Below are 15,690 nucleotides of genomic sequence, written 5' to 3' on the forward strand. Positions count from 1 at the left end.
GAAAAACCACCAACAGGCGAACGAGCCGAATGAGGAGAACCACAAAGGGTTAATATTTACTTTGCCCGGCAACCCAAACAGCCCACTGGCAAGTTTGAAAACATACCTCTCCAAGTGTCCCCAAGACGCTACATCCCTTTACCGCCACCCACTGAGGTCCCCACAAGTTGAACAAAGAAGGACATTTGGTAGGCTACTCTAAGAGCCGATGGGGGTACACTACTTCGGCAACCTGTTACCGTGTCTCAGAGAATAGGCCGGGTTGTCAATGCACTACACGAACCACAGCCTCCGGAGCACAGCCGTGGAGCTGCTATCAAATGCCGGTCTGGTGTACAGAAAAATTATAAGTGTAACCAGGCACAGGTGCGAGAGCAGTTTGAGGAGCTACTGGGCGCCTTCTGTGACAGAGAGGAAGCGGTGGATTCACCTCCTCTCATCCGAGGTAGAGAGCCCACAAAGCCCCACCACAAGCAGCAGTAACAACAATACAAACAGATGGAAATGGTACCAAGCGAGTGAGTCATTCGACGTACCCCGCGGCTTGAAGATGTCCCATTTCACCATTAATGACAGCATCCAATTAAATTTGAACAAGTAGCTGGCAAGACAGCTAGCTCCGAAGAACCTAACAAGCTGGTTAACCCCTGACATCAAAACAACTTATTGCATTATTTGAATCTTATTTATATATATTTTTTAATTTAGGCTGTCTTGGTGTTTCTTTAAAAAACCGTTTCATATTGATTAGTTTTTTGATGCCATTATTAAATTGAAAAAAGCACTTCAACATCCGAGTTATTTTCTTGTGTTGGAAACAATCCAATAACCTCAAAGGACATATATCTGCACACGGCCTTTATATTGATGAAATATGTATTTTTAAGCCATTAAATATATAGCTAAACCTTAGCCTTTTTAGCCTACAAACCGTGCTGTCAAATAGTCCCACATGTGCAATCACGGGATAAACTAGCTATGCTACATGACGAGAGAAGAACGTTGCTAGCCTGCTAGCCTAGCATAGTGATCGAACTAAAGTAACGAGATATAGTACTAATCGAACGAACGACTGGGTCGCGTCTCTGGCAACCACAAGATGAGGAAGTATAAATTAACTTATAAAAATATAAAACAAAACCATGTTATTTCTACAGGTAAATGTGTGCTTTAGTATTGTTTTCTTTGGCAACTGTGGTATGAGTGGGATAAACGCTGACGTTCTGTACATTACCTTGGATCCATTATTTCCAAGGTAACGTACATAACGTTTGCGTTGATCCCTTACATATAATATATTCATTGTGAGTGAAAAAAAGGGGTGGTTCAATGCAACACATTGTATATGAACAAAACAACCTCATCTGCAACATTCTTTATCAGGTGAAAAACTCATTTACAATCATAATAAAAATGTTATGTGACCCCTAAAAAGGCAAACAGTAGTGAATATTATACTCAGAAAGTCAATCAGTTCCACAGTTTAGTGTGAAAATCAAAACAAAATGTAACAAGAAATGCTTCACTTTAACCAAACAATTTCCATCTTACAACTCTATAGACAAACTTATTTCAACCTCAAAACGTTTATCTCCTTATCATCAAACACTAGCCAACATTGCTTCAGTCCAAGCATAAAGAAAGTGGCAACACTTCTGTATATACAGAGTATAGTACAAATATATAAATGTCTCGTGGTGGACACAGTGACCAAATATAAAAAATAAGATTTTTCTTACTTTGTGTTTCTTTGTTCTTTCTTACAAACTCAAGTTCTTACAATCACTTTCCTAGTGGGTCAGAGGCCCAGAGAGCCAGGGGGATGGGATACTAGATATTGATCACTCTGCTCAGGGACAACAACAGCTACAACCACAGCAGAGATAACACTCTAGCTCCTCCTCTCAGTCAAATATCAAGTGATTTCAACCATCAACAATCCTAATCACATTGAAAATACACATCTGTCATGTTGCCTTTACGCTTTCTGTACACAACGGAACCGATGCTGCTTCCTAAATATATCTATATCTAAATATATTATATTTTGCTCTCTTTCCACATTTCTCTGGAGTGAAAAGTTTGTGGTGGTGAGCATAGTTAGAAAACCTTGCCCAAGAGACATGTTAATTCTGTTGGAGCTTTGCTAGCACAAGCTCAGTCCTGGGGGACCCTAGGCTGGCCCCCAAGGGCCTGGCTCTGTTCAAGGGCCTAATCCTGCATCTTGGAAGGGTTGTACAGTAGGGGAGATGCGGAGTCTGACCATGCAAGGCAGGTGTGTCCATGTCCATGTAGTTGGAGTACATAACATGCAATGCATCGCTGTTAGCAGGTAAAGGCTGGTAGTTGCAGTGTAGTGCAGTCCTAGCTGTACGGTACAGAGAGAGAGAGTCAGTCTCTTCGTCTGAAGGCTGTGAACTCTCGCTGGGTGTGACGTGGAGGAGGGTCAGCGGAGGGAAAGTCCGATCAGGTCTTGTTGGCCGAGCCGGAGGAGCGTCGGAGCTTCATGGACATACGGCTCTTGCTAGTACGAGGGGACATTGGCAAGGCTAACTGGTCGGCCCCGTCTAGAAGCGCTGCTGCTGGACTTTCTCCCTGCTGACTCTCGAGGCATGAGCCTGTGGAAGGAGGGAGGGGGGGGAAAGGGAGCACAGGTGTTAGAGTCCCCCCTACTGTGACAGTCAATGGTAAACAGTAATGTAGAAGGCAGGGCTAGCTGCTAGCTGTAAATGTTGATTGTATTATAATAAATGTTGACACATTTTGGTATAGTTACGGGTAGCTTTCTTTAGCTGTAATGTATCGAGACATCAATGTTCATGAAATAAATCTAAACAACCAATCCCAAAAGGTATGATGGTGGTGGTACTATAAAACACAACTGAAATCTAGAACGTCAGAGAATAATAAACAGGAAACTAAAGGAGGAAACAGGGTAAGAAGGAACAGAGAGAAAAAAGGTATTTTGCCGTGTTAATGTTTTAGCATACCATTCACAGCTAGCGTGAAAGACCTTCCGTTTCAAGTCTTTGCCTTTTACCTTGCTGAGCCCAATGTTTTCTAGTGGAGTTTTGGGAAGGAGCTGAAATATCAAGCTCTCTTTGGTTGGAAAGGTGAAGACAAGCCACAAAACCACAGGTGAGAGAAAGGGGAGGAGAGGAAGAGGGGAGGGGAGGAGAGGAAATGGGAGGGGAGGAGAGGAGGAAGAAGAGGGGAGTAGAGGAAATGGGAGGGGAGGAGGAAATGGGAGGGGAGGAGAAGAAGAGGATACAACAGGATAAAGGAGGTCAGTAGCACAGAAGAAGGAAAATGGGACAGGAGAGAGGAGGAAGAAATGAAGGATTAGGCAGGGAAGGAGCGGTACAGCGGGGTAGAGCGAGCAAGGAAACGATTGGAAAAAAGCAAAAAAAAGACAAAGACAACAGGAGAGAGAGAAGAGATAAGAGGTGTGAGCAGTGACAAGGCTAAGAGGGAATCCATAGAAGGTGCGCACAGAACAGACAGAAGCACCATCTAAACACATCATCACACACACTCAATACAGTCAGGTCTCTCACACACACACACACACTTAACAGTCCGGTCACACACACACACACACACACACACACACACACACACACACACACACACACACACACACACACACACACACACACACACACACACACACACACACACACACACACACACACACACACACACACACTTAACAGTCCGGTCACACACACACTTAACAGTCCGGTCACACACACACACACACACTTAACAGTCCGGTCACACACACACACACACTTAACAGTCCGGTCACACACACTTAACAGTCCGGTCACACACACTTAACAGTCCGGTCACACACACTTAACAGTCCGGTCACACACACTTAACAGTCCGGTCACACACACACAACACACAACACACACACACTGACTGGCACATTAATGCAATGATTCCACTTTCTTACCGACATTTACACTGTTACTTTAAATATTGATCTTCAGGGCCATAGTTATCATCTATAGTTACATACCTTGTGTGTGTCTATGCCATCCATGAATACAGAGTGCAACTGTACTGTGCTCTGACTGGACTCATAAAAGACTTAAATGACCAAAAAAATCTACTGAACATTCCAGATGTACTGAACACATCAAGGAGGTAAAGAACCCGTGTTACAATAAGTTAGTGCTCAGGAAGACACAGAGGAAGATTCTGGTTAGAACAAACCAAATCATTTAGAGTGTTAGTGAAAAGGCTTGGGCCTGTCTGGCCTGCTATGGTGGAAGCATGCAAGGACTGAGGTTCACGTTAATGTTAGATAGACGTTCAACTGACAACATGATGGAGCAGATACAAGAAACAGGGAAAAAGTGAGAGAAGCAGATTTGGTCAGTGGAGAGAGAGACATACAGAGACACACAGAGAGGTATCGTGAGAAGTAGAGTGGTCATAACATTGTTACAAGTCAATCAGAACGAAGCGGCAGCAGAGGCAGCCTCAGTTTGTTAGCTGCGGGGTTTCCAGGAGTCTTACCTTTAGATATACACATGTGATAGATTATGATCTACAGGGGGAAACATAAGACAAAGGAAAATAAAACAAAAAATGAAATTAAAATTAAAATGGCAAACCAAAAAAAGAAAGAGAAATAAAATGAAAATAACAAAAAAGAAGCATAACAGAAATATGATCATTTGCGGTTTGGAGGAGCAGAAAGTCCATGGTGGACTGGTGTTATCAACACGGGCAATAATTAATCAAGACAAGGTTTTGGGGCTGAAAAACACTAATCATTTCATTCCGTACTAGGAGAACTAAAGTTCGGTAAAGCACATGTCAGTGCTACTATAATTACATTACTACATTACCATAATAATATCAGGTATTTTTCAGTCAAAAAACATGTTTATTTTTCTTATTATGTGGAGAAAAGAACATGCAGTGCACAGGCATGCATCTTTCTATAAATGAAAGGGTCCCAAATTCAAACTGTCAAAAAGCAACGTCTGATGGACAGATTCAAAATTCAAAAGGCACTCGCACATCTGAGCTATCTTTGTTGCAGGTGCATGGTAACAGTTGAATAACCCGAGAAAAAAATAAGAAACCCGCACACACTTACTAAGCTTTACATATCGGCCTCAAGGCCTTCGTCAGAGCTTTTGTGAGTATTTTTAATTTGCACTTTTATGTAGACATTGCTCCACCCACATCCGTTCAATGCATCGAATGGGGTTGGAGTCGAGGGAAAATAAAACACGTGTTACCAAATATAACAATGCGCAGTTCATAAGTATTCTAATAAAGTGTGTACATAAAACGTATTAAACACGTCTGTAAAACCACAATGAGGACATCAACATATCAAGTAAGTTCTCATAAATCATTGGGTACAGTGCAAGAAATGTACAGATACCAAATATTTGTAGATATTTACAGTATCAGTCAAAAGTTTGAAGACACCTATTCATTCAAGGGTTTTTCTTTACTTTGACTGTTTTCTACATTGTAGAATAAACTATGAAATAACACATATGGGATCATGTAGTAACAAAAAAGTTATGTTAAACAAATCAAAATATATTTTAGATTCTTCAAAGTAGCCACCCTTTGCCTTGACAGCTTTGCACACTTTTGACATTCTCTCAACCAGTTTCATGAGGAATGCTTTTCCAACAGTCTTGAAGGAGTTCCCACATATGCTGAGCACTTGTTCCTGCTTTTCATTCACTCTGTGGTTCAACTCATCCCAAACCATCTCAATTGGGTTGAGGTCGGGTGATTGTGGTATTTTATATTTTTATAATTTTATTAGGATCCCCATTAGCTGTTGCAAAAGCAGCAGCTACTCTTCCTGGGGTCCACACAAAACAGGAAACATGACATAATACAGAACACCAATAGACAAGAACAGCACAAGGACAGAACTACATACATTTTGGAGGCCAGGTCATCTGATGCAGCACTCCATCACTCTCCTTCTTTGTCAAATAGCCCTTACACAGCCTGGAGGTGTGTTGGGTCATTGTCCTGTTGAAAAACAAATGATAGTCCCACTAAGCGCCAACCAGATGGAATGGCGTATCGCTGCAGAATGCTGTGGTAGCCATGCTGGTTAAGTGTGCCTTGAATTATAAATAAATCACAGACAGTGTCACCAGTAAAGCACCCCCACACCATCACACCTCCTCCTCCATGCTTTACGGTGGGAAACACACATGCAGAGATCATCCGTTCACCTACTCTGCGTCTCACAAAGACATGGCGGTTGGAACCAAAAATCTCAAATCTTCTTCGTATTGATGTCCTTTAGTAGTGGTTTCTTTGCAGCAATTCGACCATGAAGGCCGGATTCACGCAGTCTCCTCTGAACAGTTGATGTTGAGATGTGTCTGTTACTTGAACTCCGTGAAGCATTTATTTCAGCTGCAATTTCTGAGGCTGGTAACTCTAAATGAACTTATCCTCTGCAGCAGAGGTAACTCTGGGTCTTCCTTTCCTGTGGGGGTCCTCATCAGAGCCAGTTTCATCATAGCACTTGATGGTTTTTGCAACTGCACTCGAAGAAACGTTCAAATTTTTTGAAAATGTCCAGATTGACTGACCTTCATGTCTTAAAGTAATGATGGACTGTTATTTCTCTTTGCTTATTTGAGCTGTTTTTGCCATAATATGGACTTGGTATTTTACCAAATAGGGCTACCTTCTGTATACCACCCCTACCTTGTCATGAACACAACTGATTGGCTCAAACTCATTAAGAAGGAAAAAAATTCCACAAATGAACTTAAACAAATCAAAATATATTTTAACACTTTTTTGGTTACTACATGATTCCATATGTGTTATTTCATAGTTTTGATGTCTTCACTATTACTCTACAATGTAGAACATAGTCAAAATAAAGAAAAACTCTGGAATGAGTAGGTGTGTCCTGACCTTTTCCTGGTACTGGGTATATTGTTTTAAGTGTATACATTTGATTCTCTTACTGTAATTTACTGCTTTATGAGCACACATCATCTTCCATCTGTGACTAACATTAGAAATATGACAACAGAGAGAGAGAACAGCTCTGTGTCACAGTATAGTAATCACCTTAAAGATTAGGTTGACTAGTCTTCTGGTTGGGTGACCTTTCATTTTCCGCATGCGTGTACTGTAGCATGTAGCCACTGAGCAGAGACAATGAGGCTGGAGAGAGAATCAATGTGATGTGAGACCATGGGAAGACCAAAAATGCCCTGGACCTGGCAGAACACTTATTACCCCAGGAGAGAGAGGGGGATAGACGTGGCTAACTGTTCTATCTAGGGGAAACACTGTATTCAGTGTGCATTTTACAATACTTTAAAAATACTGTGGAGGTGTATAGAAGACAGTACTAGTGTGGTTAAGGTTATTATGGCAAGTAGCGTGGTTAAGGTTATTATGGCAAGTAGCGTGGTTAAGGTTATTATGGCAAGTAGTGTGGTTAAGGTTATTATGGCAAGTAGTGTGGTTAAGGTTATTATGGCAAGTAGTGTGGTTAAGGTTATTATGGCAAGTAGTGTGGTTAAGGTTATTATGGGAAGTAGTGTGGTTAAGGTTATTATGGCAAGTAGTGTGGTTAAGGTTATTATGGCAACTAGTGTGGTTAAGGTTATTATGGCAACTAGTGTGGTTAAGGTTATTATGGCAAGTAGTGTTTAAATTATTATTAAACATTTTTTTTGAACCTTTATTTAACTAGGCAAGTCAGTTAAACAGCCTACCCCGGCCAAACCCCAACTCGGACGACGCTGGGCCAATTGTGCACCACCCTATGGGACTCCATAGGCCGATTATGATACAGCCTGGAATTGAACTAGGGTCTATAGTGACGCCTCCAGCACTGAGAGTCAGTGCCTTAGACAGCTGCGCCACTCAGGAGCCCAAAGTGTGGTTAAGGTTATTATGGCAACTAGTGTGGTTAAGATTATTTTGGCAACTAGTGTGGTTAAAGTAATTATGGCAACTAGTGTGGTTAAGGTTATTATGGCAACTAGTGTGGTTAAGGTTATTATGGCAACTAGTGTGGTTAAGGTTATTATGGCAACTAGTGTGGTTAAGGTTATTATGGCAAGTGAAGGAGATTTTAGAGGCCAACACCTCCTAACTAAAAACACAAAAGAATTTGGAGAAACTTTGGGATAATTTCCCAATTAGTACAAACTTCTCTACCGCCAACTAATGCTACAAAATTGCACTACAGATATGGCAAAAAATCCTAGTTAAATCCTAGTATTTTCTACTCTCCAAAACCATTGCGGACATGCTTTGTTTGTAAAGCTGGTCCAGAACTGAGAACTGTCCAGTAGGGTGTGACGGTGCCTCTCTGGACTGCAGTATATGAGAGATGTGAGATGGGCTGGCTGTGAATGGCTAGAAACAGACAGACTGAGTATACAGTGATCTTACCTGGGTCTGACGGGAGATGGTGGTAGGGGGCGGGGCAGAAGACCCTTGCTGCATAGTCCTCGAAGGTGGTTAGCTCCAGGTGGTGCTGTACGATGGTCTCCAGGTAACGCGCTCTCTCCTCGTAGCTGGGCCAAAGGTCAAGGGTCAAAGGTCATTCAGCATGAGACACAGAACACATAAGGATCACAGGAACTCTCTCAAAGGGAGATAATAAAATCAAATAGAAATTAGAGACTGGGAGGAAAAAACAACGCCCTTTGGGACGGCATTACCTGGTGCAGCACTGTACCCACCTACCTACTCTACAGTCTAGATCAAATCTCAGCCTCTCATCTATTACCCCCCCCCCCCGCCTCTCTCTTCTCTCTGTCAACCAAATAAGTCTCCCTAATCAGAGACTCTCTGGCTATAATGACAACTATCCACTGCCATTAGGCGCTCCTAGGTAAAAAGAGACGAAAGACACACAACCATCTCTGTCCGACCCATAATATCAAGTGTATTAGGAACCTATCATTGGCTTTTGAATATCATGACATTTGGCAACAGTGGCCTTTTTACTGTCTCTATTATCCAGTTAAGTAAAAATGATGGTATTCTGTTAATGGATTGGATTGGATTAGAGTTGGGATGTTGCATATGGGTTTTCTACATGAATTCGGCAGGCAGAGAGGAGAGAGAAGCGGAGAGAGAGAGGAACAGAGAAGCAGACAGAGAGAGTATAGGAGAAAGCGAGAAAAAGCAATGGAGAGAGAGAATGGGTGATGCTCTCCTCTCCTGCTGGGGTGAGGAAGGGGAGAGGATATTTTGGGAGCAGCCCTATGCGCTGTGTATCTAGGGGTGAAGAGCTGCTTGGCGTGAGCTGACACGAGGAACAACAGCCAAACAGACTCTCTCTCACACACAAGGAAATGTAAGAGGCTGCACAGCAGGGAGAGAACAGCACTCCAGTGGATCTGCCGCCTGCCTTTTCCTGTTTCCCAGCACCCCACTTCCTGCTCGCTGTTAGAGCTACCAAAAATGCTGCTCAGACAGGGCGATGGCTGTGAGAAGCAGGGAGTGTGTGTTGTGTGTGTGTGTGTGTATATATGTGTGACTGTGTGTGTCACAGTAATAATGATCAAGTTAATGCACGTCTGTCAGCAGGTACCAGATCAGACTCCTTAAAACCTCTCCCATTTCATGCCACTTGCAGAGAAAAAAGACGCCCCACACGCCTCCGATACAGAGAGACAACATGTCACACTGACACCAGGGCACTAACACTGGGAGGAAAACAACATCAAAAACCAATCACCTCTCTTGATGGATGTTGGAGATGGAGTTAGAGTCAATGAGTGCCTCATCAAGCCAACAGGTTTTCTATTGTTTACCTGCTCCATTTCATTCAAACATCTCACAAGAACATACGTCTATTGAGTCTTGATATCAGTATCTCAGCCTTTCACTACACCCATGTTACTGTGTGAGGTTGCAACCCAATAACAGAGCCTGGCAGTGTTTCTTATGGACCGATAGGTGTAGAGTATCAGTACTGTATATCAGCCTTATTCACATGTAAGTCACTGTGTGAGGTGCGGTGTCTGGCGGCCCTCTAGGTAGGTAAACAGACACATGTCTGGTCAGACCAGGGCAGCTGTGCCTGACATCAGCTTGGAGAGGAGCAGAGAGGAGAAGTGAGGAGGAGCAGCTCCACTGCTGTGTTATTTAATGGTAATCATAATTTCAGCCTCCTTATCCTTTCTCTTCCATCTTGTTCTCGTTCTCCCCCTGTCCCTGCCCTGCGTGATGCGCTGCTAATGCCACCCTGTCAGCACGACAACTAATCCCTTCGCACTGTTGACTTGAGATGCTCTTTTGTGCGTCTGTAGAAAAACGAGGTGAAGAAAAGAAAGTATTTTTTCAACCATCAAATAGGCCCTGGCCTCAGCTCCGTCTGCTAATATACTGGAATTGAATTTTTGATGTGTATTTCTTTTAACAGCTTGTTAAAGAAGAAAAGTGTCTTTAGGTTCCTCTCTCCAGCCTTACAGCCTCTCGAGTGGGGATATGAGCAGTAGAGAGGAGAGAGGAGAGGGGAGAGGAGTGAGGGGGAAGGAGAGGGGTCTTTTGTGTATTACCAGAAACTAATTTTCCCTGTGGATGAAAGGAAAAAAGAGAAAATGCTCCTGCCCCCCCTACCAAGCTTTTCATTGTCACTGTGCTCAACTCCCGGCTCTCGGAGGAAAGAGGACAAATTGCTAGTGAAGAGACACCAGAAGCGAGCTTGTTAGCACATTATGGGTGGTGGAGGGTGTGTGCTTGCGTGTGTGGTGGAGGCTGTGTGTCTCAATGTGTGTGTGTTGGATGGTGTATGTCTGTGTGTGTGTGTGTGTGTTTTGGATAGTGTCTGTCTCTCTGTCTGTCTGTGTCTGTGTGTGTGTGTGTGTGTGTGTGTGTGTGTGTGTGTGTGTTGGATAGTGTCTGTCTGTCTGTCTGTCTGTCTGTCTGTCTGTCTGTCTGTCTGTCTGTGTGTGTGTGTGTGTGTCTGTCTGTCTGTGTGTCTGTCTGTGTGTGTGTGTGTGAAGGGGACCATGGTGGGCTACAGGAACAGTTCCCTGGCGTCGTGTTAATTCAGCACATAGAACATACTGCTGCTGATAGCCTCCAAATGTATGCCTTTTCTCCTTTCTTTCCCTGTGCCCAACCTCCCTCCTTCCCTCCCTCTCTGTGCTGAAGGAGAGAGCTGCCAGGCCTCCAGAGGAGGAGGGAGAGAGCGCTGTGTTGCTCTAAACAAGACATTGCTCGCCTCTCTATTTGGAGGAGATTCAGGACCAAGAGCGTCTCGCCACTGAGCAGAGCTCACAGAGAGAACACAGGCCCAACATCGACCTGTGCACTTCAGAGCTCACAGAGAGAACACAGGCCCAACATTGACCTGTGCACTTCAGAGCTCACAGAGAGAACACAGGCCCAACATTGACCTGTGCACTTCAGAGCTCACAGAGAGAACACAGGCCCAACATCGACCTGTGCACTTCAGTCAGAGCTCAGAGAGAACACAGGCCCAACATCAACCTGTACACTTCAGAGCTCACAGAGAGAACACAGGCCCAACATCGACCTGCACACTTCAGAGCTCACAGAGAGAACGCAGGCCCAACATCGACCTGTACACTTCAGAGCTCACAGAGAGAACACAGGCCCAACATCGACCTGTACACTTCAGAGCTCACACACAATGACATGGATGAGGACAAGGATGACAGGAAAAGAGGGAGAAGTGACCTGTGAGATAAAGCAGACAATATGAATGTACTGTACAGAGAGCACATATCAGGCTTTTGTGCCCAGTGATTCAAATAGCATTTCCTTTTTTAAACGCGCCACAATTGAAAACAGTATGGCCCAATGGTAATTACAACTGCAAATGAGAGGGGAGAGGTGTATACCTAGCTAGGGGTTCAAACTGACACCTACAGGATGTCACCCCCCCCCCCCGTTTAAAAAAAATTGTACACTTGCTCATTCCCCCTTCACATCAATTCCCCCTTCTATTATTGGAACCTAACAGGCCTCCGTGGGGTGTTGGATTGCTGGCATCTTCAAAAAGAAAACGCAGTAAGAATGTGGAGAGCCCGGAAGAGCCTACTGTTCTAATGTGAGACGAGAGCAGAGCATAGCTACAGAGAGAAAGAGTGGGGACATGTTTCCCAATGTCTCAGTAACTGTCCCTCTACACTGCTTCAACACAGCTCTGCAATCTGCCAGTCAGGCCCCACTACCAAACAGAGAGCCAATCTGCCAGTCAGGCCCCACTACCAAACAGAGAGCCAATCTGCCAGTCAGGCCCCACTACCAAACAGAGAGCCAATCTGCCAGTCAGGCCCCACTACCAAACAGAGAGCCAATCTGCCAGTCAGGCCCCACTACCAAACAGAGAGCCAATCTGCCAGTCAGGCCCCACTACCAAACAGAGAGCCAATCTGCCAGTCAAGCCCCACTACCTAACAGAGAGCCAATCTGCCAGTCAGGCCCCACTACCTAACAGAGAGCCAATCTGCCAGTCAGGCCCCACTACCAAACAGAGAGCCAATCTGCCAGTCAGGCCCCACTACCAAACAGAGAGCCAATCTGCCAGTCAGGCCCCACTACCTAACAGAGAGCCAATATGGACACGATCATCAACCCAGTTAGAACGGGAGAATACACATTACATTCAACATCTCCTGACAATTATGCCCATCCACTGCTGCATCCGATGCATGTATAACTGATATTCTTCAAGAATCAATGTGTATATGGTTAATTGAAAATGATCATAAACAGCTGTACATATTACAGAGTGGGCCTTTGGATGAAGGTCAGGGGTTTTGACACTACATTTCTCCTGCCCTTTGAAATAAGCCCAGATCAGACACATGGCTAGCATCAGTCAACGGACCAGCGACTACAAGAATCCCAGGGCTCCACATTGCTCATCTCACAGCCCAAGAATGATCAAATTGAATTTTGATGAAAATATGGGGCAGCAGAAACGGACCCAATATCAGTGATTCTAACTGGCAGTGTTTTTACAGCTACCTGCTTTATTCTGCACCACAGGGCAATGGGAGAAAGAACAGAGCAGAGAGAGAAAGAGAGGGGGAGAAAAAACATCACATAAATAATTGAATTTGACGAGTTTTACAGACTATGATTACAGAAATCTATGTGTGCCCTGAAGTGCAGGGTAATCGGTTTATTCCCCCATCTGATGGCTGCGATATAGAGGATCTAACATTGATTTTATTACTGTGAAGAGGACGGAGGGAGCTGCGGCTGACTGCCATAGCCCTCCTTGTCATTACAGCCAATGTCCCCCTCGCTCCCTCCATCGCCAGCCCCCAGATGGGAGGAGAAATAGCCCAGCTAATGCTCCTCCGCCTGGGGCCACACAGTCACAGATCTGGGGCCCTCTGGAGTCAGATCCACTCCTATTAATCTCCTACCAAACCGAATTGGAGGGCTGCCTATGAAATATGGCTCCCGGACTTGAAGCCCTGATTTATCTCTCAACCATTCTGCCCCCCCCCCCCCCCCCAGGGGATGGGGAGATGGTGCTCACTGCTCACACTGCCTGCTGACACAAATTCAACATTTACTTCATGTTTAAAGGCAAAGCGGAGGGAGTGCTAATGTTATCACGGGCAGGAGGAAACACATACATGGGAATAATGATTCATGAATTAGAGGAGGGAAGTTAACATGCACACATGTCAATTGTTTTTCTCTGAACTGTGATCTGTTCATTTAGCCAATACATGTATTCAGAGCATACATTCATTTTAACCATACATCCACAGATGACACATTTCCTTATTGTAGTGCAGTTCTCATTGGTTTAAAAGTACATTATGAAGAAGGACGCCACAGTGAGGTGGTAACACCATCACATTACCCGCTTGAATTATATATTTTCGGGCAATGATTGTATACATTGCATCTCTCGTAATGTATAGCATTGTGTAACACTGAAAGGCACTTAGAGGAGATGTGTTCTCTGTTCTGATGTGGTTCTAGTGTGTTTATCCAGGCTGCTGGTGGTCGTTGGCCTGGACAGGTCACAGGTAATTTACATTCCTTCAGTCTGTAGCCTTCTAATCAGACAACTCATCACTGAGCATACAGCATGCAACCAACCCACGGGACACAAACACATAGCTCATCTCAGAGCCTGTAGCTGACCCGTAGCGACCCCCCCCCCCCCATGTGTGGGCACAGCTCTGACGCTGAGGCACAATAAGTCATTAGAAGTTGAGTCAACAAGTTTGAAGACGTTACATACAGTTGAAGTCAGAAGTTTACATACACCTTAGCCAAATACACTCAGTTTTTCACAATTCCTGACATTTAATCAGAGTAAAAATTCCCCGTCTTAGGTCAGTTAGGATAACCACTTTATTTTAAGAATGTGAAATGTCAAAATAATAGTAGAGAGAATGATTTATTTCAGCTTTTATTTCTTTCATCACATTCCCTCCCCCCTTTTCCTCCAAACATAACGATGATCATTATGGCCAAACAGTTCTATTTTTGTTTCATCAGACCAGAGGACATTTCTCCAAAAAGTGCAATCTTTGTACCCATGTGCAGTTGCAAAAAGTAGTCTGGCTTTTTGATGACGGTTTTGGAGCAGTGGCTTCTCAGCCTTTCAGGTTATGTCGATATAGGAATCGTTTTACTGTGGATATAGATACTTTTGTACCCGTTTCCTCCAGCATCTTCACAAGGTTCTTTGCTGTTGTTCTGGGATTGATTTGCACTTTTCGCACCAAAGTACGTTCATCTCTAGGAGACAGAACGTGTCTTCTTTCTGAGCGGTATGACAGCTGCGTGGTCCCATGGTGTTTATACTTACATACTATTGTTTGTACAGATGAACATGGTACCTTCAGGCATTTGGAAATTGCTCCCAAGGATGAACCAGACTTGTGGAGGTCTACAATATTTTTTCTGAGGTCTTGGCTGATTTCTTTTGATTTTCCCATGAAGTCAAGCAAAGAGGCACTGAGTTTGAAGGTAGGCCTTGAAATACATCCAAAGGTACACCTCCAATTGACTCAAATGATGTCAATTAGCCTATCAGAAGCTTCTAAAGCCATGACATCATTTTCTGGAATTTTCCAAGCTGTTTAAAGGCACAGTCAACTTAGTGTATGTAAACTTCTGACCCACTGGAATTGTGATACAGTGAATGATAAGTGAAATAATCTGTCTGTAAACAATTGTTGGAAAAATGACTTGTGTCATGCACAAGGTAGATGTCCTAACCGATTTGCCAAAACTATAGTTTGTTAACAAGAATTTAGTGGAGTGGTTGAAAAACGAGTTTTAATGACACTAACCTAAGTGTATGTAAACTTCCGACTTCAACTGTATACACTAACTGTTATCAGCTGTATAAATAGGCATAAATACGGCATTAGGAAAATAATTATGCATAGGAAAAGAATGTGCTCGTCAATGTATCTTGATTTCATTTTACATTAGAACGCAATTAGACTGATAACTAGATCTAATATTTCTTAACTAAATTGAATTGACTGCTTTATGAGAGAGCACGGCAGTAGAGTGATACATCTGAATTAGTGTACAGATGAGGTCCATGCTAAAGAAATACATCTGAGTCATCAGCATCACAGTGGTCAGGAGGACAGAGCAGCTAGGGTCAGAGCCAGTCAGAACAAACAGAGAGAAGAAGAGTGGGAGAGCGAGATTAGTTGTGAGCCT

At 43.7% G+C, this 15,690-nt stretch overlaps 1 protein-coding gene across 1 annotated transcript in view; it reads right to left on the minus strand.

Moving 5' to 3' along the window:
• Window positions 1–1,360: 1,360 nt before the first annotated feature.
• The window catches only part of LOC120023785 (ral GTPase-activating protein subunit alpha-1-like), a 117,118-nt gene continuing 102,788 nt past the window's right edge, over window positions 1,361–15,690 (minus strand). Inside the window, exons 40-41 of the mRNA XM_038967886.1 lie at window positions 8,440–8,564; window positions 1,361–2,618 (exon numbers count right to left, since the gene is read on the minus strand). Coding sequence (XP_038823814.1) covers window positions 2,467–2,618; window positions 8,440–8,564 — 277 coding nt within the window. The 3' untranslated portion in view covers window positions 1,361–2,466. The remainder of the gene's footprint in view (window positions 2,619–8,439; window positions 8,565–15,690) is intronic.

The sequence above is a fragment of the Salvelinus namaycush genome, chromosome 28 (genome assembly GCF_016432855.1).
Source record: "Salvelinus namaycush isolate Seneca chromosome 28, SaNama_1.0, whole genome shotgun sequence".
NCBI classification, from domain to species: Eukaryota; Metazoa; Chordata; class Actinopteri; order Salmoniformes; family Salmonidae; genus Salvelinus; species Salvelinus namaycush.